Source organism: Polypterus senegalus, chromosome 6, assembly GCF_016835505.1.
Source record: "Polypterus senegalus isolate Bchr_013 chromosome 6, ASM1683550v1, whole genome shotgun sequence".
NCBI lineage: Eukaryota > Metazoa > Chordata > Cladistia > Polypteriformes > Polypteridae > Polypterus > Polypterus senegalus.
Window position 1 is genome coordinate 19,305,739 of NC_053159.1, and position 25,002 is coordinate 19,330,740.

At 39.6% G+C, this 25,002-nt stretch overlaps 1 protein-coding gene across 1 annotated transcript; it reads left to right on the forward strand.

Moving 5' to 3' along the window:
- ddost (dolichyl-diphosphooligosaccharide--protein glycosyltransferase subunit (non-catalytic)) lies at window positions 1–25,002 on the forward strand. Its single transcript, XM_039755483.1, has 11 exons — window positions 1–266; window positions 7,817–7,927; window positions 9,601–9,687; window positions 9,988–10,091; window positions 14,320–14,414; window positions 15,704–15,797; window positions 19,007–19,155; window positions 19,274–19,421; window positions 20,917–21,037; window positions 21,333–21,439; window positions 24,174–25,002. The coding sequence occupies exons 1-11, from the start codon at window positions 80–82 to the stop codon at window positions 24,321–24,323; spliced, it is 1,353 nt and encodes a 450-aa protein (XP_039611417.1). The 5' UTR covers window positions 1–79; the 3' UTR covers window positions 24,324–25,002.

Consider the following 25,002-nt stretch of genomic DNA (forward strand, 5'->3'; position numbering starts at 1 on the left):
TTTGGATTTCTCCCTTCTGATTGGTGGAAAAGTCGCGGAGAAACGTCGAGGAAGTGCTGACGACGCGCAGCGGTAAAAGATGGCGGCAGCTGGAGTAAGTTGTGCTGGTTTGTCCAGGTTTAGGAGCGTGTTTAGCAGCTGCCCGCTCATCGTTCTCTTGGCTTTGCTTCACGTCAACGGCGTCATTTCCAATGGCAGGACGCTAGTGCTTCTGGACAACATCAACATCAAAGACACCCATTCAATTTTTTTCCGTAGCTTGTCAGGTAAGATGGGTGAAGGCTGGGTTAGAGGCCAAGGTGCCGTGTGGTTTGGCAGAGAAGTCGCCCTGCAGCGGTGGATTTGTGATTTATTTAAAACACGCATTGCTTACCTATATTCTTAGCGGTTTGAATTGGGTATTTTTTCAGACGATTTTTGTTATAATGGGCAGTTTAAAGCTTTTTGTGTTTGAATAAAGTTGTAAAAACTACTTGCGAATTTAAGGATGCATTTTAACAATAAGCGGGCAGCAATCGGAGTCCTGGATGGCAGTGTCTGTTCTTTTGAATGTTAATCCAATACAGCCGTGAAAAGCGCAGGTCCTCGGGGACCTTGAATAGCATTAAGTGGAGTTGTATATGGATAGATTTAGGTGCTCCCAGGCAAACGCGTTTCATTCATAATACTCAAGTTAATCAGTGGCTTCAGAAAGACGGTACCAGTGTTCGATAAAAGACACTTGAGCGAAAAGATCTACCAAGAAAACGATTTTGAATTAAGTACACTCTGAGGTATATCGCCATACCCTCCTAGCAAGGAACTGCCAGTGTTTGCGCATTCTATTGGCCCAGACAGGAATGACGTGTCAAATGCCAAGGGTTGTTGGGTTTAGGTTGCGGTGCCACAGAGGTTAGCCCAGTTGCAACAGTTTATGAGTTTCAAAATTTAACCCTATAGGCTGATTGTGTGCATTTGCCATCTTCAAATGTTTCAATGTTGTTTTTCCTTGTATTTTTGTTTTCCTCCAATGGGGACATGTGTGTCTCGGTGAGTATGGGTCAGTCACAAGTGTGCCCTGTAATGGGCTGGGCTTGTTCAGGGGAGGTTTGTAATAAATAGTGGTTCCCAATCTCAGTCTTGGGGTCCCACTGTGGCTGCAGGTTTTCATTCCAACCAGATTCACAATCGGTGGTAAATGGTAATAGTTGATCTCATTTATTTAGTTGGGCCTTTTTCTCTTCTCATATTCTGCATTCAAAAAAGCACAGCAGTATGACTTTTACATATATAAGACATTTAGAAATTTTGTTTTTTGCTATAGGTTTAAATGCTTAACTTTCTCTTTTTGTTGTTTTCTTATTAGTGCATTTTTCTGTGTATTTTGCTACTTTCATTGTATCCAAATAATAATTAAAAACAAGCAGAACAGATACCCAGGCAATCAATGCTGAATGAATAAAAACTGCCACTGCTTAAGTGTCAGACCCAGTAATTTGTAAATAATATGTTAAATAACCAGAACATGTAGAAAACTGGAGGGGAAAAAAAACATATCCTCATAGTACTGCTTAGAACATTTTAATAAAATTTTACCAAACTTAGTTTTGTATTTCTACGTTGACCCCAAAACACAAACTGTAAAATAACAGCTTATTTAATTAGGCAAGGTAGCACAGATAAAAAGCAGAAAGTGGTTAGCACAAAAACCTTCAACCACAAGGGGCTCCCCAGGATGAGTTTGGGAACTGCTCCTATAAAAGATTATTTGTGCCAAAATTAAATGCATTCCAACACGTTGACTACATTACATTGCAATGTATGTGCACGTGGTGCATTTAATTTTGTCACAACTTGATCATGTCATAATTAAAAACATATCATCCAAACCCATAAAGATTGCTTAGTGTTTACTACAGTAGGCAATCTTTGTGTCCGTTAAGTCCAGTACAAAACTTGATTTTGTCATATGGCATAATGCATTTCACTTAGCACTTGTCCCAAGTGTACTGCATCAGATCAAGGCCAAATGACCAATCGGCATCAATAGGTGAAGCAAGGGGCATCAGCAGATGGGGTTAGAGGCATTCAGATCACAAAGTGTGTTCACCGAGCACTAAAGATGGCAACCAGGAAGTTGCTATAAGGTAGGGGGATCTGCCGTCTCATTAAACAGCTGAAAGCTGGTGTTGTAAATGACAGTTTTAATTCTCTTCCTTGTCGACTGGTTGCCTAAAAGGACCAATGTAATAGAAGCAGCAATAGGAGAAGAATTTCCTTTGCTACAGTAACATCCTTGGAATGCATTCAAGTGCTAAAGTCTCGAAGAGCTGCAGCGTTATGATTATGTAGATCATCAACTGGGGTGTCTGTACACAAATATTCATCTAAATATGTCTTGTAAACTGCTTCATGTATTGGTCAGAACTGTCAGAAGAAAAATGAAACTATATGATCTAAGGCAAGCTAAGCACATTACTTGGACAATTGAGAGTAAACGTTTTAAGTGAGAACTAAAGTCATGTCCCTGTTTTGGTTAGTCACTGCACATGTTTGCTGCCAGAATGTAGAAATGTTTAGAAGTGGAACACCTCTTACCCCCAACTGTTGACACCCCTTGCTCCACCCTTTGACCCTGATTGGTCATTTGGTTACATTCAGTTTTGGTACAATTTTAATACGTGATCTTGAATCGAAATGCAGTACAGAACACTCTTAGCAGCCGCTTTGCTTTTAGTTATGACAAAAAATCAATGGACATGAATGAAAAGGCAATATGTTATTGCATTGTATTTAATATGACCCAAAACTGTGTGCCATAATGAAAAGCAGTCATTTGGTTGATTATATTTTAATTATGACATGATAAAATGGTGCCAAAATAAAATGCACCACATGGATATGGAGTGCATTTAATTTTGGCACAAACTCTTGGTTTGTACCTTATCTTTGGCCAGGACTGCACATAACCTTGAATTGCATTATGTGGGATTGACAATGGAAGGAATTAGTCCTATTTATACAAGAAAAGCTTACATTTGTCTTCTCATGTGCCATTACAGGGGTTAACATATTTAAAATGTTTTCGAAAAATATTTTTTTAGTCAATCTGGAATAACTTGGAAATATTTGTTAGTTACCACATAGCTGTTTTACAAAAAGTTTATTGCTTATTGGCATGGGTTTAAATTGTCTTAAATTTTAAATTATTTGTAACTAGAAAAAAAAACAGGCCTCGTATAAATGGTTCTAATAGAGCAAGCTGAACATTTCCATTTTGGCCCCACATTCTATACTGTCCCATAGTGAGCACACTGCTGATCATACTTTTGAAAGTAGTGCTTCTCAATAAAACATTGTTGTATGGGTGTAGAAGCAATATTTGGACGTGGGTGGAATTTGTAAGCATTTAACAATGTCGGCATACATTTCTGTCATTCTCGCATTCTGTATTGTGGAGTATGTGCGGCATGTCGATGAGCCACAGTATTAGCCAGCTGTTCTAGTCAGGCTTACCCTCTCTATTGTCACTGAAGTGCCTCCTGTGTTTGGCATTATGTTCAAGATATGTTTCTCCTGCATGTTTTTGGCACCATCCCAGTGGGTACCACTGTATTTTGCGATCTTAACAATCAGTTTGGTTTCAGGGCAGGAAGATGGGTCAGTTTGCACAGCCATCTGTCTGTCTTTGTTGCTTGTTTTATGCTCAGCAGATAGTAGTGCTGCTATGCTTCTTCCTGTGAATGGCCTTAGCGGTGCACGTCATGCTCTCACAGGTGTCGCTGCTCTTCGTTTCCTTTCTTCTATGTCATCTTTTCAAACAGTATGTCATAAGAAAACTGGACCCTGGTAACTTCGGAAGTCGCTGCTACCCTAATTTTTGGCTTCACAAGCTATATAAATAAAAATAATGGATGTGCCACCAAGCCGCTGTAGGTAAATTAAATGCAGTGGCACTTTTGGGGTTCAGCTAACCAAGTTGGGCACATGTCACTCCTCTTTTCAGATCACTACATTGGCTTACTCTCGCAGCACATTAAGTTCAGATCCTTGATGTTTGCCGACAGAGTAGTCAGTGGGTCACCACCTATGTATATGGTGACATGTGAGGTCTTATGCTCCCTCCTGCCCCCTCAGGTCTGCCGATGGAACAGTTTCCACTACTGCCACCTCTGCATGTCGTCAGATCTCAATCTACTGTAGAATCTTCATGTGTAGCTCCTAGCTGGTGGGGCAAACTGCCCACCTCCATCTGAACTGCTGACTCCCTCAATGTGTTTAAGAAGCGTTTGAGGACTCTCTTGTTTGGTGAATTAACTGTCTTAACTGATACTGGCTTGGACAGCTTTTGTAACCGAGGATTTTCTTTCTCTGAGCTCTTCAATTGTGAAGATCAATGTTTTAACCTTGCCCTCTACTGTTTCTTTCTAAACAGTCTCCCAGGCTGATGTTTACACACTTATGTTGACCGCTTTTGTAAGTCACTTTGGATAAAAGTGTCTGCTAAGCAAATAAACATAATGTAAATGAATTTCAATCACTTTGCAGAGATCTGTTTTCACTTTAAGATTAGGGGTCTTCTCAAACATGCCAAATTAAATCTACTAGCCAACCCGTAGCGTAGCATATGTCGCATATTTATGTATTGATGGGTGAACACTTCCTGAAAGAAACAGTTGCCCAAATGGGGTAGGTTTGAGGGTACGACTGTAAGTGCATGAAAAGATAGAACTTTGGAGAGAGCAACATACAATTGTCTGTGACTGAAAACTGGAGAACTGCCGTCGCGCCCCCACCTTCCAGAGCGAGGGACGGGGTGGATGTTGGCCCCCTAAGAAGTTGGACGCCGACCACGCGGGGGTCGCGTAACTATTTAGCAGGAGGGAGTCTCGCTCGTTATCGGAATTAACCAGACAAATCGCTCCACCAACTAAGAACGGCCATGCACCACCACCCACAGAATCGAGATAAAGCTATCAATCTGTCAATCCTCTCTGTGTCCAGGCTGGGTGAGGTTTCCCGTGTTGAGTCAAATTAAGCCGCAGGCTCCTCTCCTGGTGGTGCCCTTACATCAGTTCCTTTAAGTTTCAGCTTTGCAACCATACACCTCCTGGAACCCACAGACTTGTTTCCCGGTTGGCTGCCCGGCAGGTCATGGGAAGAACGCCCCCAGATCGAGAGTTCGCATCATTTATGGTCGGAACCACAACGGTATCCGATCGTCTTCAAACCTCGGACTTTCGTTCTTGATTAATGAAAACATTCTTGGCAAATGCTTTCGCTCTCGCTCAAATTGCTGGTGGGCGGGGCTCTGTCGTGCGTATCACATGGTCTGTCTTGCGTGCCATGGTCAGCCACTTAGTGAATTGTTGGCGGGCATGGCTCTGTCTTGCGTGCATCTTGCTTGTCATGGACTTAGTGAATTATATATATATATATATATATATATATATATATATATATATATATATATATATATATAGAGAGAGAGATATATATATAGAGAGAGATATATATAGAGAGAGAGAGAGAGAGAGAGAGAGAGAGAGAGAGAGAGAGAGATATAGAGAGATATATATAGAGAGAGAGAGAGATATAGAGAGAGAGATATAGAGAGAGAGATATATATATAGAGAGAGAGAGAGATATATATATAGAGAGAGAGAGAGAGAGAGAGAGATATAGAGAGAGAGAGAGATATAATAGAGAGAGAGAGAGAGATATATATATAGAGAGAGAGAGAGAGAGAGAGAGATATATATATATATAGAGAGAGAGAGATATATATAGAGAGATATATAGAGAGAGATATATAGAGAGAGAGATAGAGAGAGAGACAGAGAGAGGGATATATATATATAGAGAGAGATATATATATAGAGAGAGAGAGAGAGAGAGAGAGAGAGAGAGAGAGAGAGAGAGAGAGAGAGAGAGAGAGAGAGAGAGAGAGAGATAGATATAGAGAGAGAGAGAGATATATATATATATATATATATAGAGAGAGATATAGAGAGAGAGAGATATATATATATATATATATATATATATATATATATATATATATATATATATATATAGAGAGAGAGAGAGATATAGAGAGAGAGAGAGAGAGAGAGAGATATATATATATATATATAGAGAGAGAGATATATATATAGAGAGAGAGAGAGATATATATATAGAGAGAGAGAGATATATGTATATATATATATATATATATATATATATATATATATATATATATATATATATATATATATATAGAGAGAGATATATAGAGATATATAGAGATATAGAGATTATAATTCAATGTTATTATATATCTACTAGCCATGTACGCCCAACTACGTTGCGCGTGTTAAAGTCTGTGAAGGGCTCCCTGTTTAAACGCGGCTGCCAGTCGTGAACTGGGCCCTTCGTTGCACAGCATTATGATTTTTTTATAAGGAAAACAAAATTACAAAAGAAAACCCTTGGATATTGATTCGATAGGAACGGCCTACTCGGAATCACTGTCCGAATCGTAATTATGTGGAGGTGTAGGAGTATTTCTGCTTCTGTCTGTTCACAGTCTGTCTCGTTTTCACGACGCTGTCGTTTCCTCTCACGAAGTCTTCTCAACCTTTCTCCAATCTCGCAGGTTGCTTTGTGGCAATATACACGGAGCAATGGTTATAAAAGGGGGACACATAGGTATCCAGGCTCTTTAAAGCATAAATAGGGATCACTTCACTGACATGTGAGCAAGGCACGGTACAACTGTGAGACGCACAGCACTTGCCCTTCTACGTAACAATAATAATTTCCGGAACGTGCTGTTACGTTGTCATTCATTTTACCCACTGTCATTCTTTCATTCATATGTTACGTAGGCATGTACCTTTTATCTTCGGCAATCTCATTCTCTAACCAGGCCTCAGGAGCTAACCAGCGTAACACTGTCCACCACCCCTTTCGTTATTCCGGCACATTGTTGACATCTGTGAGTAACAACAACGTACTAAACTGGAAGGTGGTCTATGCATGCGTGGAATTCGCGGACAAACAAAGATCAAGATCTAAATGAAGATCTCTTTAGTTAATTTAAAGCACAACAATTTGTTTAGTTTGAATGTCTGTGTTTTGAGGTGTGACTGACGTACTACAGTCTTCAGTAGTATAAGCCTGGAGGAGATTCTTAATGCAATGCCTATGTTTTAGCTGTCTCTCTACTGCCATCTAGTGCTTCTTCTAATTCATTCACGGACAAACAAAGATCAAGATCCAAATGAAGATTATATATAGAGATAATAAAATGTGAAACTTTCAAGGGGGTGAATACTTTTTATAGGCTCTTATTATCCAGTGCCAGTTCACAGAAAGCTTGGGCATACGGCAGTAACCAGCCCGGAACAGGATGCCAGTATACTGTGTGAAGAGTCGTACAGACATTACACACTTTATATACTTGCTTCCCCTTCAAGGAATATTGAGATAAAACAGACTAGTAGAAGTGTACCTGCACTGTGGGGATTTTTCAGCTTTGTTTCCTGGTTATGTGGATTTGTTGGGCACAATGTAATCTTTCAGCTCTTTGAGCATGTCTGTGACCATTTGAGTTACATCTGCTGTACCCACTAAACTTCATCCTATCTGCACTGAGGATAAGATTATTAAAATACGTAAAACAAAGGACGTTTAAAAATTATTAATTGGAGCTAATTATTCACAGCCAGTAAAGTCTATGCGATAATCAAAAGAAATTAATTTTTTTTAACATTTGTAATTTCTTAATCTTAAGTAATTATGTACTGGATAGACAAATGGATGTTTTTATTTTCTTAATTTTCTTTTACAGATAGAGGATTTGACCTCACATTTAAGACAGCAGATGATCCTGGCCTTTCTCTCATTAAGTATGGACAGTTTCTTTTTGAGCATCTCATAATCTTTTCCCCTTCAGTTGAAGGTAAGCTGTTTACAGTGCTGGTGCCACTAACCTCAAAGCGTAAATATTCAAGTTCTTTTCTGAGTCATTCTTGTTTATTAACATTCTGTAATTACCACTGAGGTTGTGAAAGAAAAAGGGGTTTAGGAGTCTTTGCACAGTTTTTTATCAGATCTTCTCGAGTTAACTAAAAACAAATATATTTATTTATTTATTTATTATTAAATGAAATCCTCAGACGAGATTATTTCAACTCCCGCGAAGGAGAATTTTAGGTCCCGCGAAAGAGATTATGACAAGTCCTGCCCTCCTCTCAAACATTTACAATCATGCCCACGGTCCACTCGCTTCATTCGTGTGAATGCTACTGTCGGGCACAGTTCGTGCTCTGTCAGCTCCAATTGGGGTCAGAAATAAAAGACACAGAAGAACGTCATAAAGAGGTTCAAAAACATTGTCACGATACACATGCGGAGCAGGTTAGAAATGATGAAAGTACTGAAATTCGAAAGTCTCCAAAAAATGATAGTAAAGATCGCATTAGCGCAAACAAGTGGAAATTATTACTTGGTGAAATAACGGAAGAGCGAAGAGAGATCTAATGTATGGACATAGGTGATATGACAAGTATGTAGATAATATACAGCTTTAAAGTTTAAATCAGAGACTTGTAGATCATTTCATTTGTGTTGTCATCAGGGAAAAGTAGTGTTTCTTCCCAATGAAGAGACTTATCTGTGAGAATTAAGATTTGTTGTTAGTTGAAAGTGAAATCATCCTTGTATTTAATTTGATACTATCCATATGTATGGTGTTCGCGTCAATACCTTGACTCACTACAAGTTAGAACCATCCAATGGGACTCTGCCTCTGCAGCTAGAACATAATGTGGCAAATGCAGATGCAGTTTTGCATGATTGGCTAAGAATGTTCAAATGCTTCAGTGACGCCGCTAGACAGCCAAGTAGAGTAAGTCGGTGTTGGTTTGAGCAGATAACAGTAAGTTCAGATGGTTTTTGAAACGTTGGTTTGGTGGGGCGTACTTTCCAGGACTAACATCGTCGACTGACTTAAACTCTTCAACAGCTCCAGAACCGTAAATAATTTAGAACGTATCGCCATTTGCTTGGTATGTCCAAATCTGTCTTTGGGCAGTTCGGTTTTGGCATCCGTCCTTTGACATCTGTTAGCAAACTGAGTAATAACAGCTTGGGATTAATGGTCATTGTTTAAATTTTAGCTGATCTCGGATCTAAAATTACTACGGCAACATAATTATTACTCCGACTCTGATTAGAGTCATAAAATACGGTTTGTCTTGAAAATTTGTTTGCCTGAGAAAATCAAATGAGGTTCGCCGAAGAGCGGAGTTCATGTCTTACAGCCCCGTTTAAACAGGAAACTCTTCATTAAATCGGCTGAAAAGGTCTATTTTAAGCACAAATCAGTGCCATGATAACAAAATCATTTTAAGGACTTAAAAAAACAAAATTCTTTGCAGAGAAAGTATGGATTTCACAAACGTAGAATTTGTAGCCCGATTCGATTGGGCTCCCAGTCGCTAGTGTATATGTATATATACACTTAATTCTAACTCCATAATGTAAAAATTTGTGTGCATGAATGTTTCTGTCTACATACCGTTTGGAGTTTTGTGTGTTTAATACTGTATTTTTGATGTGTACTTTTCACAGATTTTGGTGGCAACATTAACGTGGAGACCATCACTTCATTCATTGATGGGGGTGGAAATGTCCTTGTAGCAGCAAGTTCAGACATTGGTGAGTGTGACCTTATAAAACAGTTGTCTGGAAACCTCTTGATTAAAATTCACCATGGTGTTACACTTCTGTATTCCTATTTTGTAGAAAGAGATTCGATTACCCTGTGTTAAAAATCCATACTGTCATTCAATAGAAAATGCACCTTGCCTCGCTGTATCATATTCATGCCAATAGGGTTACACTGTAGTTTGCTTTTTTAAAATAAACTATGGATGACAGTTCTGCATATAGTATGTTTTTTTTTCCCCATAACAGAGCAAAATTATTTGATCTAGGACTTATCATTTTTCTTACCAGGGGATCCCCTTCGTGAACTAGGAAGTGAATGTGGCATTGAGTTTGATGAAGAGAAAACTGCTGTTATTGATCATCACCACTATGATGTGTCGGACCCTGGCGAGGTACCCCACAAAAAATAAGTAGAATATAAAGATAACCCTGCATTAGAAGAGCTCCAGAATACTTAATGCATGATTTTAAGTTGCTCCACATTGGGCATTAATATCAGATAATCTGCCCATGCTAACTCTTACTGAGTTAAGTTTACAGTTCTTTCTTTGGACAGACCTTCAGAGGTCTATACTGCAGCTGTCCTATGATACTGAACCATTGCAGTTCCTTAATAAAATTGTCTACATGTGAGTTGTTTTCCTACAGCTAGCTTTTAGCTACAGAGCATTTCAAGAAAAAGAGAACCATTACTGCTCATGATCTTTGACTGAAAGCAAACACTTTACAAGTGCTTTTAGTGGGGCTTTTAAATATATACCAATTTCTCTTGGGTTGGGATGCTCCTTTATTCTTTAGAGTTTGCTGCTTAGTCTATCCATCCACTATCCAACCCGCTATATCCTAACACAGGGTCATTTGTGTCTGCTGGAGCCATTCCCAGTCAACACCGGGTGCAAGGCCGGAACAAATCCCAGGCAGGGCGCCAGCCCACCGCAGTGCTGCTAATTTCTTTTTCATGGTTTGAAAAGTAAGGTGCTTGTTGTGCTGTAACCTTGTGTCTCTGCACTTGCTGCTGTAGAAGTCGGGAACATATTTTATATTTTGCTAAAAAGGACACTAAGATGCTTTGAAGTGACTGAACATGCACTGTACCTAGAAGAATGCCAGCAGATGCCTACATTTAAGTTGTGGCTCTTTGATTTATGACACTAAACACAGCCTCTTGAATTTCATTTATGACATAACATTTATTCTCGGCCCCACTTAATCCACTTTAGGGTTGCACAGAAGGGCTGTAGCCTTTCCTGACGGCAACATAGTTAACAGCGCTAGACAAGTTGCCACTCTATTACATGACCCATTTGCACATCCAACCTGCATACAGGGGCCAATTTGGAATCCCCTATTAACCTTCCTGTCGTTCTGTATTTGGTAGGAAAACCCCCTAAAGACACACAAAGTACAAACTCCACAAGGACAACATGCAGGCATGAAGTCAAACGTGGGACGCTGGATTTGTTAGGCGTAATTGCTACTTCCTTTGCAGACTTGTTGCATATAAGAATTCAGATTTGAATTATTTGTTGAAGTGACAGCCCTTTGTACGTATGTTTGAAAGCTGAGGACTTTGCCAGTCCTATCAACATATTTTTATTTGTGAACTGCCCTTGTGGTATGTTGTGTGTGATGTTGCAGGAGTATGTTTCAGGGACCACTGCGGTGTTTAATTTAGTCACAGTATTACGGCAGCACTAGTTGTGTTTCCATGTATGGCATTGATTCAGGTCTATTTAAAGTGGGCAAGGGGTGTTGCCAGTTCTTCTGTTCTTAAAGTTCATGGACAGATTGTACACTATTAGAAAGTACAATATTCAATTTGGGGAGTAAGTGTTGCCGGTTATTTTCATAATGATGTTATTTTTGACTTTCTGTGATCTGCAGTCAACTGAGGCAGTTTATAGCCAAGTGCCTGTAATCGCAGAATGAGGGTAATGGTCAAACGAATTAGAGGTTGCGCTCCTCACAGCTGATTTCACTTCTCATTCCCTGATTGCTGGTGAAGGAGTATATTTTTCTACATTTATTTAATAATTCCATTTACATTAGCTTTGCTAATCTATATATAGTCTACTATCCCCTTTCGGGGCGTTGATTGATCTCCAAGGTTATTCCTCTTTTTATTATATTTTATTTTATTTTGTAGATTCAACTCTCAGCAGCGGCCAGCAGGGAGGCCATGCTGCACATGTGTACGTGCGCCATTCTTATTCCCTACCACATTTGCTGTCGCTTCACATACCTCTTCATATCTTAAATAATTCTTGAGGCAGATTGAAGACTTCAGTGCCAGCTTAAGTGAAAAATTAACGAAAACGTGCTAAGTAATTTCAACACAAACACCGACTTAATCTGTTTTAATGCGAAAAGATGCCAACGGAAGAAGAGAAGAAGCAGGCCGCTAGGGTGGAGAAAAGAAGAGCTGCTAAGGCAAGCGCATCAACCTCTGAGCAAATGAATGCTAAACGTACATAGAAAGAGGATGAAAACTAGGAATGCTCAAGTCAAGTTTATTCACTGCCATTACTGGTATAGAATATTCAGGAGAGTGAATCTCAAATTATTTTATTCTTGTGGACACTGGTAGTGTTCCTTTATGTGAATAGTGCAAGGAATGGAAGAAAGATTTGCATTAGTTTAGCACTGATCTTGTCTTGAGTATTGGTTCTGATTTATAATTTTAAGTGATTTGACATTTTTGGTTCTTTGATAATGTATCAGTGAGTCGAGCTGCAGGTTCCATGGACCACACAAATACCACACGTCTGAGTGTGCTGTTTAACATTTATATCCTGGGTGGAAATAGATATTCTTTGTAAAAATAAGTTTTTTATAATAAGACTAGCCAAGTAGCTTTGTTCACTGAGTTCAAAGGAAAAAAATAAAATGCAGTATGTAAATTATTAAACAGTAAAACATTAACCTGTAAGATGTAAAGATACATTGAGCAGTACTGGAGTGCTTTCGGGTGAAGTACATTTTAAAGGCGCAATAACACAACAGGTAAGTAGCACTAACAGCAGCTTAAATGTATTGGGATCATCTCTCGGTAGCAGATCCCTTGTGAAAGGTGCTACGCGACCGCTGTGATATAGAAATTACATTTTCTATGCGATCCTGCAAATTTCTGCCTGACAACCTTGCACTACATGCCTGTGATTTTAAGAGAAAAAATATTCTGAGAAATGTGGACGCTGCCCTTCCATGCTTAACAGGCAGAAGGTCCAAAACTTAACAAGAAGAGGTCGGTATATCTTCTTAGATGTAAACCGTCCATCTTCTTAAAAGAATTCATCACAAAAGCAACCTTGAATGTTGCGGGGTTTTAGTTACCTGAACTCGCCTTAAGGGACAGTAAGTAGTCGTAAAGCGTAATTTACAAAGAGAGTTTTCCTTCAATGGCACTGATCACACTCATTCGGAATGATTTCCACTCTCCCAGGAGCTGACGGGGCATTCGAAGTGTCACAAACAGTGCAAGAAGAGAGGACGCCGCCCGAAACTGCGAAGCTCTTGACCCGGCAGAGCAGCCTGACATTCCGCACCTCCGAGCGTCCACTTTGTTCTCACGACCCCTCGCCGCTGAAGGCAGTGATGCCTTCACATTGTTTACAGCTCAGCGCAGTTAAAAAATAGAAAGACGCAAAGCTGTTTTCCTCATCTCTTCTACTATCAAGTACTATCAATTAGGAAAGAAAAAAAAGGTTATGTGGCAGTTTCCGCGACAGTCACGTGGACGAATAAATAAAACTTCTTTGTCAGAACGCGCCTGGCGGCGGATGGCTCAGCACTGGAGTCCAAAGAGGAGGGCTGGGAGAGGGCGACGTGGGGCGCACTTGTATGGGATAGATCGGCATGTTTGTGTCTACTTCTTTTCAATATCAGTAAAGTAACTCTCACACAAATAACAATTCATAAAGACGATATAAAAATGGCGTCCACAAACGAAGTGATTAGTTCCTGTATTATAATATGTTCTGTGGTCATACGTAATTTCCGTTTCGCGTGGTCATATGTAATTTCCATTTCAAACGCGAAAAGAATTTTATATATATATATATATATATATATATATATATAGATTGAGGGATTCCAAAGAGTGTGACAGCATTGTAGTTGAGCCAATGCTGCTGCACATTCCTGCTGAGAGTTCTAGCACCTTGAGCCGTGCCCGGAGTGTGCCGAGGTAGTGCATTTGTCACTCTGACTTGGAGTGCTTTATTGGTGAAAACTGGTGAAGAAAATGAGTCTGGTTTGCTCTGCAGAGCCCATTAGTGTTGTAACCCTCATTAGAAAAAACAAAAATGCAATAAATGGCTGTGATCTTAAGTATTTAGTAAAACAAATGAGATAAACTATGGTAATGACTTTCTGTGATTATGTCACGATGCGAAGCTTACAGTATCACCACCCTGCATTAAATGTTTAATTAGATTATATTTAATTCATTAAATGTTTAATTAGAAATGTAGTCAGTTTTTTTTTTAGTTCCCCTCATAGTACAGTGAGCCTTTCTCTTAAGAAAACATACTGTAATAGGAAGGCAATGTTTGCCATGTGGTTCTGTGTATTCTCAGTTTTAATTTGGTGTATCTTCTCTTTTTTTAATTTTTTGATCAGCATACACTAATTGTGGCAGACCCAGAGAACCTTTTGAAGGCTCCCACTATTGTTGGACAGCCTAGTGAGAAACCAATACTTTTTAAGGGAGTCGGGTGAGTGTGAAAGTTTTCTCATTAATTATTTTATTGAAAATAAAAAAAGGATTATCATTTTGAGACTTGACAAGGTGCCTATTTGAAGTGAGGTTTGTTGTTACAACATTTGTATGAAAGTTGCATGGTAACCAGTGCAGCTAAAATCCTAGAAATGGATACTGCTAACCATGTAGTTAAATACCTGTTTGCTTAAAAGAAACAGAATAAAAATATACTAGCATAGATACAGATGCACATGCACGAAGGGAGATAAAACCACAAGTGTTAACATTCATTCATTTCTACTTTTCTGTCAAAGCAACTGTTCTGAGAGGTCATTCCTCAAACATCATGACTGCACTGTCCACTTTTGCTCTTGATATTTTAAGGGTATTTTGAGTAAGATTGAAAAAACTCCACATAATATCAGAAGTACCAGATGAAATTAGTCCTGTGCAGACCTCTGCTAAAGTGAGTCCCTTTTGACAAAGCTCATGTTCCAACTGACAGCCTGATTACATTTTAAACAAATTCTAAAAAGATGCTCTGGCATTTTATTAAAGTATTATTAGTTTAATCTTGATCTACCATGTTTAGTTATCTGAAATAAAGCAATTAGTCAAACTTTTCACTTTGTTTAATTGTACAATCCATGTGAAAATACGACTAAAATCTTCATGCACACAAATTCTATGTTCTTTATAATTTAATCCTTGGGCTATCACAATAACTTGCATCTTATTTGAGGCTGTTTTCATTTGGAATAACACTGCATGCGTTGATGGCTTGTACTGTAGATCGGTGACAAGCCGTGCTTATTTTGAAGACTTATTAAAATGTTTATTAATTAGGATATAGTTTGTTTTATTAATTAGGACACCAAATATATGGGAATGTTGTGTAAAAGTAGTATAGGTTTCTGGACATTTATATAGCTATTTGTGCTACTAGGTTTTGAGCAAGAAATTGCATATATAGATATAGATATATAATATAATAATTTATTTATATATATATATATTGAGATATATATAGATAATTAGATATAGATAGATATATAGATATAGATGGATATAGCTAGGTATAAAATAAATCTTCCATAGTACAAAACTGTTGTCTAAGGGTTTAGTATTTTCATAAAGGAGGCTAAACATTGAGAAAAGTGTCTGAACAATGCCATAGGATATGTATATCAATTTGATGTTCTACATAAAATGAACTGTTATTGTACTCCTTTTCTTCTTTATTGCCTAGAACTTGGTTACATTTTCCAATTAATAATTAAGTCTCTTTTATTGTGTTTTTAGTATGGTAGCTGATCCTGACAACCCTCTTGTTCTGGACATCCTTACTGGCTCTTCCACCTCCTACTCCTACTTTCCTGATCGTCCTATCACGCAGGTACATTAAGCACTCTAGAGTTGTGTTATCACATCCTGATTGATCATATTTTATGAAAATTTTAATAATGACTTGGTCTAGTTACATATATGAAAAACTCATCTCAAATTGTGATAAACCTGAATATAGGAATGGTGTAATGGACTGCACCATGTGAACAATTCTAAGTAAGATGCAATTAAATGTCCAAAAAAAACTGGTAGTTGACTATGAGCAAGCTAAAATATCTTTCACTTTGATTCATTGCTCCGGGGTGCTGTATAATTGCTGACCCTGCTCTCCGACTTCCAGAGATCATGTGAAAAGACAATTTTCCCCACAGGGATTAATAAAGTATGTAAAATAAAATATATTAGCTGAAATTTTTCAGGTTTCTAGTGAATAGTAATTTCCAATAGTAACATGGAAGGTCAAAATGTCTGTTATGGCCCACGAACCTCATCAGAGACCAGAAGTAATGACCACTTTCCTTCAATCTATCAAAACTCCTAAACTATCAGATTTTATAACAGTACAGTAATCCCTCCTCGATCGCGGGGGTTGTGTTCCAGAACCCCCTGCGATAGATGAAAATCCGCGAAGTAGAAACCATATGTTTGTATGGTTATTTTGATATATTTTAAGCCCTTATAAACTCTCCCACACTGTTAACATTATTAGAGCCCTCTAGACATGAAATAACACCCTTTAGTCAAAAGTTTAAACTGTGCTCCATGACAAGACAGAGATGACAGTTCTTTCTCACAATTAAAAGAATGCAAACATATCTTCCTCTTCAAAGAATGCGTGTCAGGAGCAGCGAATGTCAGAGAGAGAGCAAAAAAAAAGGCAACAATCAAAAAATCAATACGTGCTTTTGGGCTTTTAAGTATGTCGAAGCACCGCAATAAAGCGGCATTTTTTAGAGGAGCGTCCGTATCCTCTAGGCAAACAGCCCCTCTGCTCACACCCCCTCCGTCGGGTAGAGAGAGTGAGAGAGGCAGAGAAAAGCAAACGATAACAAACAATCAAGCACCGCGCGGGAAGCATATCGTATATCATTGAGGAGTTTTAGTTAATATTTAATACATGCTCTGATTGGGTAGCTTCTAAGCCATCCGCCAATAGCGTCCCTTGTATGAAATCAACTGAGCAAACAAACTGAGGAAGCATGTACCATAAATTAAAAGCCCCATTGTCCGCAGAAATCCGCGAACCAGCGAAAAATCTGTGATATATATTAAGATATGCTTACATTTAAAATCCGCGATGGAGTGAAGCCGTGAAAGTCGAAGCGCGATAGTGAGGGATCACTGTACCCCTCCGCAGACTCTGAAATGCATTAGTTCAACATCTTGATCTTAACAGTTGTCTACAATAATTTGATAAATACATTTAAACTTGACTGTATTTAACCTCCTTTGCATTACATTTTTTTCTCCGTAAAAACATGTAAGCATTGCATTTTTTGGCGTGAAGACATTTTTATTAAATCGCATCTTTCTACTGTAAAACATGCAAAACGCTAAAAGTTAAAAATCAGAACTGTAGAAAGTATAATAATGCTAGGAGAGAGAGGTTAGGAGCAGGCGCTGATACAGTGCATTGCCGCACTCACCACATGACAAACCAACTCAGGATCCCAGATTAAGGATTCGAGTGCAGCCATGCAACGGGTGACATGTCAGCACCACACAAGTTCAGATGGAATAGAACAGATGTGAGTTTTTTTTTTTTATGGTGGCTGGAGTGCCAATTCTGCAACCAACCCCCCGGTTTTCCCTGCAGGTTGGAGGGCCTACATGCAGGGTTAACGTCATACCCAGGATGGAGCAATTGCAGGTTAAGGGCCTTGCTTAAGGGCCCAATGAAGTAGAGTCACTTTTGGCGTTTACGGGATTCTAACCGGCAACCTTCCAATTACCAGTGCAAATCCCTAACCTTAGAGCCACCACTCCGCCCCATAATAATGATACAAATAATAATGATGATGATGAATAATATGAAGAGCACATTGCACATGTCCCAGTGATGCAAGTTTCACTTTCGGATTCCCAGAATCTCTTTCAGTTTCACTGACCATTCGGATTTCACTGTCTGAAGACAGATTCCCTTCATCACTGCTAATGAGGCATTTCTTATGAAATAACGAGGCTAAGAGAAGATGCGTCTACACTGTACTCGGGCCTGATGCTTATCGTTGCCCAAGTAATGCTCGACACTAACACTGTTGGCACTTTAACAGCCTGTGTAAACCTCTGGTTTAACACTTAGGTGCGACATGTTTATACCGTTGTCTGAGGGACACTCGGGACTAACGCTTTTAGCAGTGTTTTTTACAGCCCAAGTGACGCTCGGCTCTAACGCTAAGGAGGTTAATTGGTGGTGCTGTAGGATGATTGTGGTTGTTTTCTTTGTGCAGGTTTCACTGAATTACATTGCACACATCTGATGTTTTGGCAATGAAATAAACTTAATAATGAAGGCAGGACACACATCCATAATTAGGAATGATAATCCATTATTTTTATGATACTTTCTTATGAGAATCTTATATAAAAAAAAAAAAAAAACATTATTTTTTTATTTCCTAAAAATGTCTGTTATTACAATGTTAGTTTACTATCTATGCAAGTGAGAGTCAGTTTTGACAATTAGGCTGCAGCAACTTTATGCATGATTTTATTTCGTTTAACAAAAAGTATGCTACTTTATCTGTGCAATGCTTTGAATTAATCAAAAAACATTTTATAAATGGGTTATAAGTGTGTGGGCTGCTTTCAAAGTGATCTTGCTGATAAGTATTATGATCTTTGAACTGCTTTCTGAACAGAGCATCTCCAACTGGTATTTGTTAGATGAGCCACGGTTCAATGCTGATTATACAGTCGCCGTACCATAATACTACCCTAGTTGCACATTCTTCCTGTCTTAAAGAATTATATAAGCTGTACATGAAAGAAAATCGAGCTGGTGGAGCACTAATTGAAAATGTCTACTCCTATAAAACACAGTACTGCTCCTTGATTTATCCGTCGTTTTTTGCAGTCGTCTCTTGCCAGGAGCTTCAGTCACCAGTCTGAATACTCTGCTTCTTTTTCTGTCAAATGCATATTTTTGCAAGATGTATGTTAAAATGAGTTCACTGAATCTTGGATTTTAATTTTTTTTTTTTTTTTGCCTTACTGCTCCCAAATAAAAATAACAGGAGTTTGTCTGTTTTATTGCAGTATCCCCATGCTGTTGGTAAGAATACTCTCCTGATTGCTGGGCTGCAGGCACGGAACAATGCCCGAGTCATATTCAGTGGCTCCTTGGACTTTTTCAGTGATGCTTTCTTCACTTCATCAGTGCAGAAGGCAGTACTGGGATCAAAGAGGTGAGAAAATAACATTTTCTAATTAGAGATGAGTAATTTTAACAGTTTAACAACTTTAACAGATATTGTACATAAAAAGAGAGTGTGTGTGTGTTTATTTTTTCTGGTAATCTTTCAGGTTTGATCAAACTGGAAACCAGGAGTTAGCAATAGCTTTGTCACGCTGGGTCTTTAAAGAGGAGGGTGTTCTACGTGTAGGGGCTGTATCCCACCATCCTGTAGGAGAGACCACTCCTCCCAGTGCTTATACAATTACCGACCTTGTGGTGAGTGCCCATAATTCAATAGATTATTTCTGTTCTGTCATCTCGATTTCATAAACACTGTTTTTCACTTATTCTTTTAAATTGAGTCATGTAACTGTTTCAAATGGGACTCAGTTGGTCATCAACTTCTATCATGCAACATCATGTGATGTTTGATGAAGCACTATACTCATATAAAACGTGCCAGAAAATCCTTGTGGAAAGTAAAATTTAAAATGAAAATAAATGAAATAAAAGTTGAAAGACAAGAGCAATACAGACAGACAGCAGGAGTTTAGAAGAGACATCTCAAAACTAATTATTTCACTTTTGTGAAACCCTGCTGTTTAATTCCGACATTAAAGACATTTGCAAGATTTTTACATTAAGCTTTGTGGAACGAGCCCCGGACACAGACAGGTAGACATGTTGCAAAGCACCACCACACGTTTTATTTACAGACTATATACAATAATAAAGTGCCACATAACCCCCAAGACTCCCCAAAGTCCATCCCTCACACTCTTGCCTTGCTTCTCTCTTCAGGTTGCCTCTTTGCCTCCTCCCAGACCTCTTCCGTCTTCCACCTGACTCAAGTCATCGCATGAAGGGAGACCGCCCCATTTATAAGCACCCGGATGTGCTCTAGGTGTGTTCCGGCAATCTCCCACCGACACACCCCAGTGTGGCCAAAGTGCCGGCTGCATCCCCGGAAGCACTCCGGGTGTCCCTGCTCGTCTTCCCCACCCCCCAGCACTTCCGGATGTGGCGGAAATGCCGTGGTCCAGGGCTCCCAAGGCATCTGTGCGCCCCCTGGCAGTGACCACGGGCCCCTACAGAGTTGAGCTTCAAAGCCCTGTACCTGTGGCCACCATAAGGCACCAAGGTGGTTGTCCCCACATGGTCTGAGGGAGGCGTAAGCCCTCCTCTGGTCCTCCAAGGCGTCCCGGCCGGGTCGCCACCCCAGCCATCTTCGACAGCTTGTAAGAATTGTACAGTATTGTACCAAAATAAATTGCTTTAGTTTTGCACTCTAAAAGAAGCCTCTTTAAAACAACAAGACATCCTTGTTACTTTCTATTGTATCCATGTTTGTTCTTTATTACTGTATACAGTATACTGTTTTCATGTGCAAATAAACGCCTGCTACGCAGATAACTAGCTTTAAAATGGTTTCCTTGGATGATCTGAGGTCTTACACACACCACAGTATTTTTGAATGCATCTACTCTTCTTTGAGATTTTGCACTGTTAAATCCTTGTGCTTATCATTCAGAGAAGTTAACCCCTTATTGCATTATTCTTAGACTTATTTACTGGTGCATCTGAATATTTCTGAATTATTGTACTGTAAGTGATAAGGCATTTTAAATATTTTCAATGTATTTAGCGTGTTGGCATGTGATTTGCATTGTAACCTAATGGCACTTTTTAAGTGGAACTGGTTTATAAGGCATTGTTGCATATAGTTGCAGCTGTTTTTTAATTAATGTCACCTTTCTCTACAATCTTGCAGGAATACAGCATTGTAATTGAAAAGCTGTCTGAAGGGAAATGGATCCCCTTTACCGGAGATGATATACAGCTGGAGTTTGTCAGAATTGACCCTTTTGTCAGGACCTACCTCAAGAGGAATGGTAAGTGAGAGTGGGGGGCAACACCTCCTGTGTTTGCTTTCTGATCAAAACAGATGAAAAGCATCATGATTTACATACTGTATGATTTTGGCTAGATGTGTATTTATAAAAAAAATTTTGTTTGTATTTAGGTAATGTTAGTGCACACCTTCTATGCTCAAATGCACGTCTCAAAAAAATGAGTTTGTTTGCAGTGTTTATGTACATAAACCTTATTACATTAAGCTAAAAGAGAACTTTTTGATGGTATGTTGTTAGAGAAACAAAGGACTGAGTTTTAAATTTGTTTCCTCAGGAGGAAAGTACAGCGTTCAGTTCAAACTCCCAGATGTTTATGGGGTGTTCCAGTTTAAAGTGGACTACAATAGACTGGGATACACTCACCTGTACTCTTCAACTCAGGTGATCTGTTCTCTCCACTCCACTCCATACCAGTGTTTAAATATAAAGCATATTTCCTGTGACGTTGTACATTTTCAATATTCTGCTGTAATGGAAATAGAAATTGTGCTTACCAAAGCTGAAAAGACTAACCTTAATTTTCTTCTCACTTTTTACATATTTATGATTTCCAAAAAATGTTAAGTTTCTATACTAACTATATACATTAAACCAAGGCCCGTACTGGATGAAAATGTTAAATGGCAGGTGGCACCTTAGAACTGTAACACCAGTAATTTTGAGATACACTCGTAAAAACCATGAACACTACCTCACACAGAGCCGTTTGACTTACTGGTATGTCTTTGAATGTAGTAACAAAATAGCACAAAAATAGGCATTGCCACAAATTTCATACCAAAGGCACCAAACGCCGACATGAAACCCAATGTGCTGGCTGCCCTGTGTCACGCTTCAAAGTTGACAGCCGTCTTGAAGTTTGAACACAAAGGTTTTTGTATTAAGAGTATAAATGTTGGTAAAAGGCAATACTTGGTGCCCTATTCTGGGGGGAATAGTTTTAACAGGGGGAGGCCACTGACATTTTCCCCTCCTCATCTGTTTTGTCACTCGTTTTGCATTTGGCTTTGGTCACTGTCACTACTGGTAGCATGAGGCGATACCTGGTCCCTACAGAGTTGGCTCAGGTAGGCCAACTTCTCCAGGATGGAGAATGGCATTCAGTGCCATTGCCAGAAGGTTTGCTGTATCTCCAAACACAGTCTCAAGGGTATGAAAGATTCCAGGAGATGGGGAGTTACTCTAGGAGAGCTGGACAGGGCCCATCGTAGAAGGTCCTTAACCCATCAGCAGGACCCACTGGTATCTGCTCCTTTGATGAGCACTGGCAGAGCCTACAAGATGACCTCCAGCAGGCCACTGGTGTGAATGTCTCGGAGCAAACAATCAGAAACAGACTTCATGAGGGTGGCTTGAGGGCCTGACGTCCTCTAGTGGTCCCTGTCCTCACTGCCCTCCCAGCACCGTGGAGCTCGATTGGCATTTGCCATACATTACCAGAATTGGCAGGTCCACCACTGGCATCCTGTCCTTTTCACAAATGAGAGCAGGTTCACCCTGAGCACATGTGAGAGACGTGAAAGGGTCTGGAGAAGCCATGGAGAACGTTATGCTGCCTGTAACATTGTTCAGCATGACCAGTTTGGTGGTGGGTCAGTGATGGTCTGGGGAGGCATATCCACGGAGGGATGTACAGGCCTCTACAGGCTAGAAAATGGCACCTTGAATGACATTAGGTATCGGGATGAAATCCTTGGACCCATTGTCAGACCCTATGCTGGCGCAGTGGCTCCTGGGTTCCTCCTGGTACACGACAATGCCTGGCCTCACGTGGCGAGAGTATGCAGGCAGTTCCTGGAGGATGAAGGACTTGATACCATTGACTGGCCCCCAAGCTCACTCGTCTGACCTCAATCCAATAGAACACCTCTGGGTGGGACATTATGTTTCGGTCCATCTGATGTCGCCAGGTTGCACCTCAGACTGTCCAGGAGTTCAGTGATGCTCTGGTCCTGATCTGGGAGGAGATCCCCAGGACACCATCCATAGGACGTTGTCAGGCATGCATACAAGCACATGGGGGCCATACAAACTACTGAGTATGATTTGGAGTCGCTGCAATGACATTTCAGGAAAATGGACTCGCCTGCCTGCCGCATCATTTTTTCCCTTTGATTTCCGGGGTGTCTTTGAATTCAGCCCTCTGTAGGTTGATCATTCCATGTGGCATCCTTTCGCTCCTAACGCATCACCATATCAGTCGAGATAGCCAGCAGAATTTTTTTCCCCCATTGACATCTGATGTGTTTTCAAAGTGTTCCTTTATTTTTTTTGAGCAGTTTATTGATATATTTGAATTTGATACCTTGTACGTTAAGGAATGTAACTCAAGTTGGAAAGTGTTTATTTAAAAAAGATAAAGCTTGTGCTGTATATATTACTAGCCATCCGCTGTGGCTCCACAAATGTTGTAGTGAAACAGGACAGACTTTAAAAATGAATAAACAAATGGATATCGCTAGGTCCTCTCCAAAACATGATGAGAGGTACACCGACTGGAATGGAGGCTGGCACGCGAGTGAGGAGGGCCCCACCCGGCTCCACACTCCTGACGTCCTGCTTCCTCCTCCCCTCGGCCTGCAGCCACTCTCTTGGATTAGTGAGAATAAATTGCTCCTGCAAGCAACCTATGATACATAGCGCAATGAGAGAAGTCACAAAATCAACCGGAATGTTCAAGCAAATTATAGAAAATAACCCGATCTAAATCCGTCAAGTAGTTCTCTCGTGAAAAGCAGACAGATGTTGGATTTTATATAGAGAGAGATTGCGTAGCACAAATGCCTAAAGCCAGTTGTTCTGCAGTACATACAACTGCAGTCCCAGAGGATCTGCAGGGTAGAGAAGAGGCGTCATTTTCCAGATATCTGAAGGTCTGCACAGACATAAGGCAAACTTTCAGCATATACAGTAATAATGTTCGTACTAATGGACTGGTGTTCTGCCCAGAGGTGGGTGCCTGCCATGCATACATTGCTGATCACTTTAACAAAGATAAATGGGTACTTTGTGCGATATATCCTCTAGTCCGAGTATGCCAGCATATTGCAGCTGTTTTATTCTCTGACCATCAGCAAAATTAGCGTGACTGAATCAATTTTTCTCTCCTCCCCAGGTGTCTGTGCGGCCTTTGCAGCATACGCAGTATGAGCGTTTCATTCCCTCTGCGTACCCATACTATGCTAGTGTCTTCTCTATGATGGCAGGCCTCTTTCTCTTCAGCGTTGTTTTCCTGCACATGAAGGAGAAGGAGAAGTCTGAGTGAAGAGCGTCAGTGCTAAGCCTTAACTTGTTTTTCAATTGTCTGGAAACCAACCAGTGACTTCTTAATTCTAGCAGAATTCTTTTGGGTCGCTGTCTTCAAATGTTCAGAGACTGAGGATGATCAAAACTTTGAGGGGGTGTTGTTGGTTTTTTTGTTTTTTTTTTTTTGGGTTTTGCTTAAATACAGAATCCTGGGTGTATTCTTCGGTTACATCTGGGATTGTTTGCAGTCACTTTTTGACATGAATTATTTTGTTTTCTCCCATTTTTGCAAAAGGAATATGGATCCCACTAATTGTTACTTTAAGAAAAGGATAAATAAAGTTTTACATTCCACCCCAATTATGGTAATGCAGTATTTGTTTTTGAAAGCAGCTAGGAATCTCTCTGGTCTTTTTGTGTAAATTGCAAAAAAAAAAAAAATATCTGCACTGAAGCCAGCTGCCAGTTCAATAAAACTTAAGTTATTTCAAGTGTTCCTGTACTGTGTGTCTGCTCAAAGGATTTCTCTTGAGGCAAATGTGTTTAAAACCAAAACCTTTTTCCTGCTGTGCATCTGCTCTTAATTTAAGACTTGTAACTGGATACTGTAGAGTGAATCAAAATTGAAAAAAAAAAACCAAAACAATTAAATGATCTAAGAATGTCCATTCTTTATTAAACCTGCTACCCTCACCTAA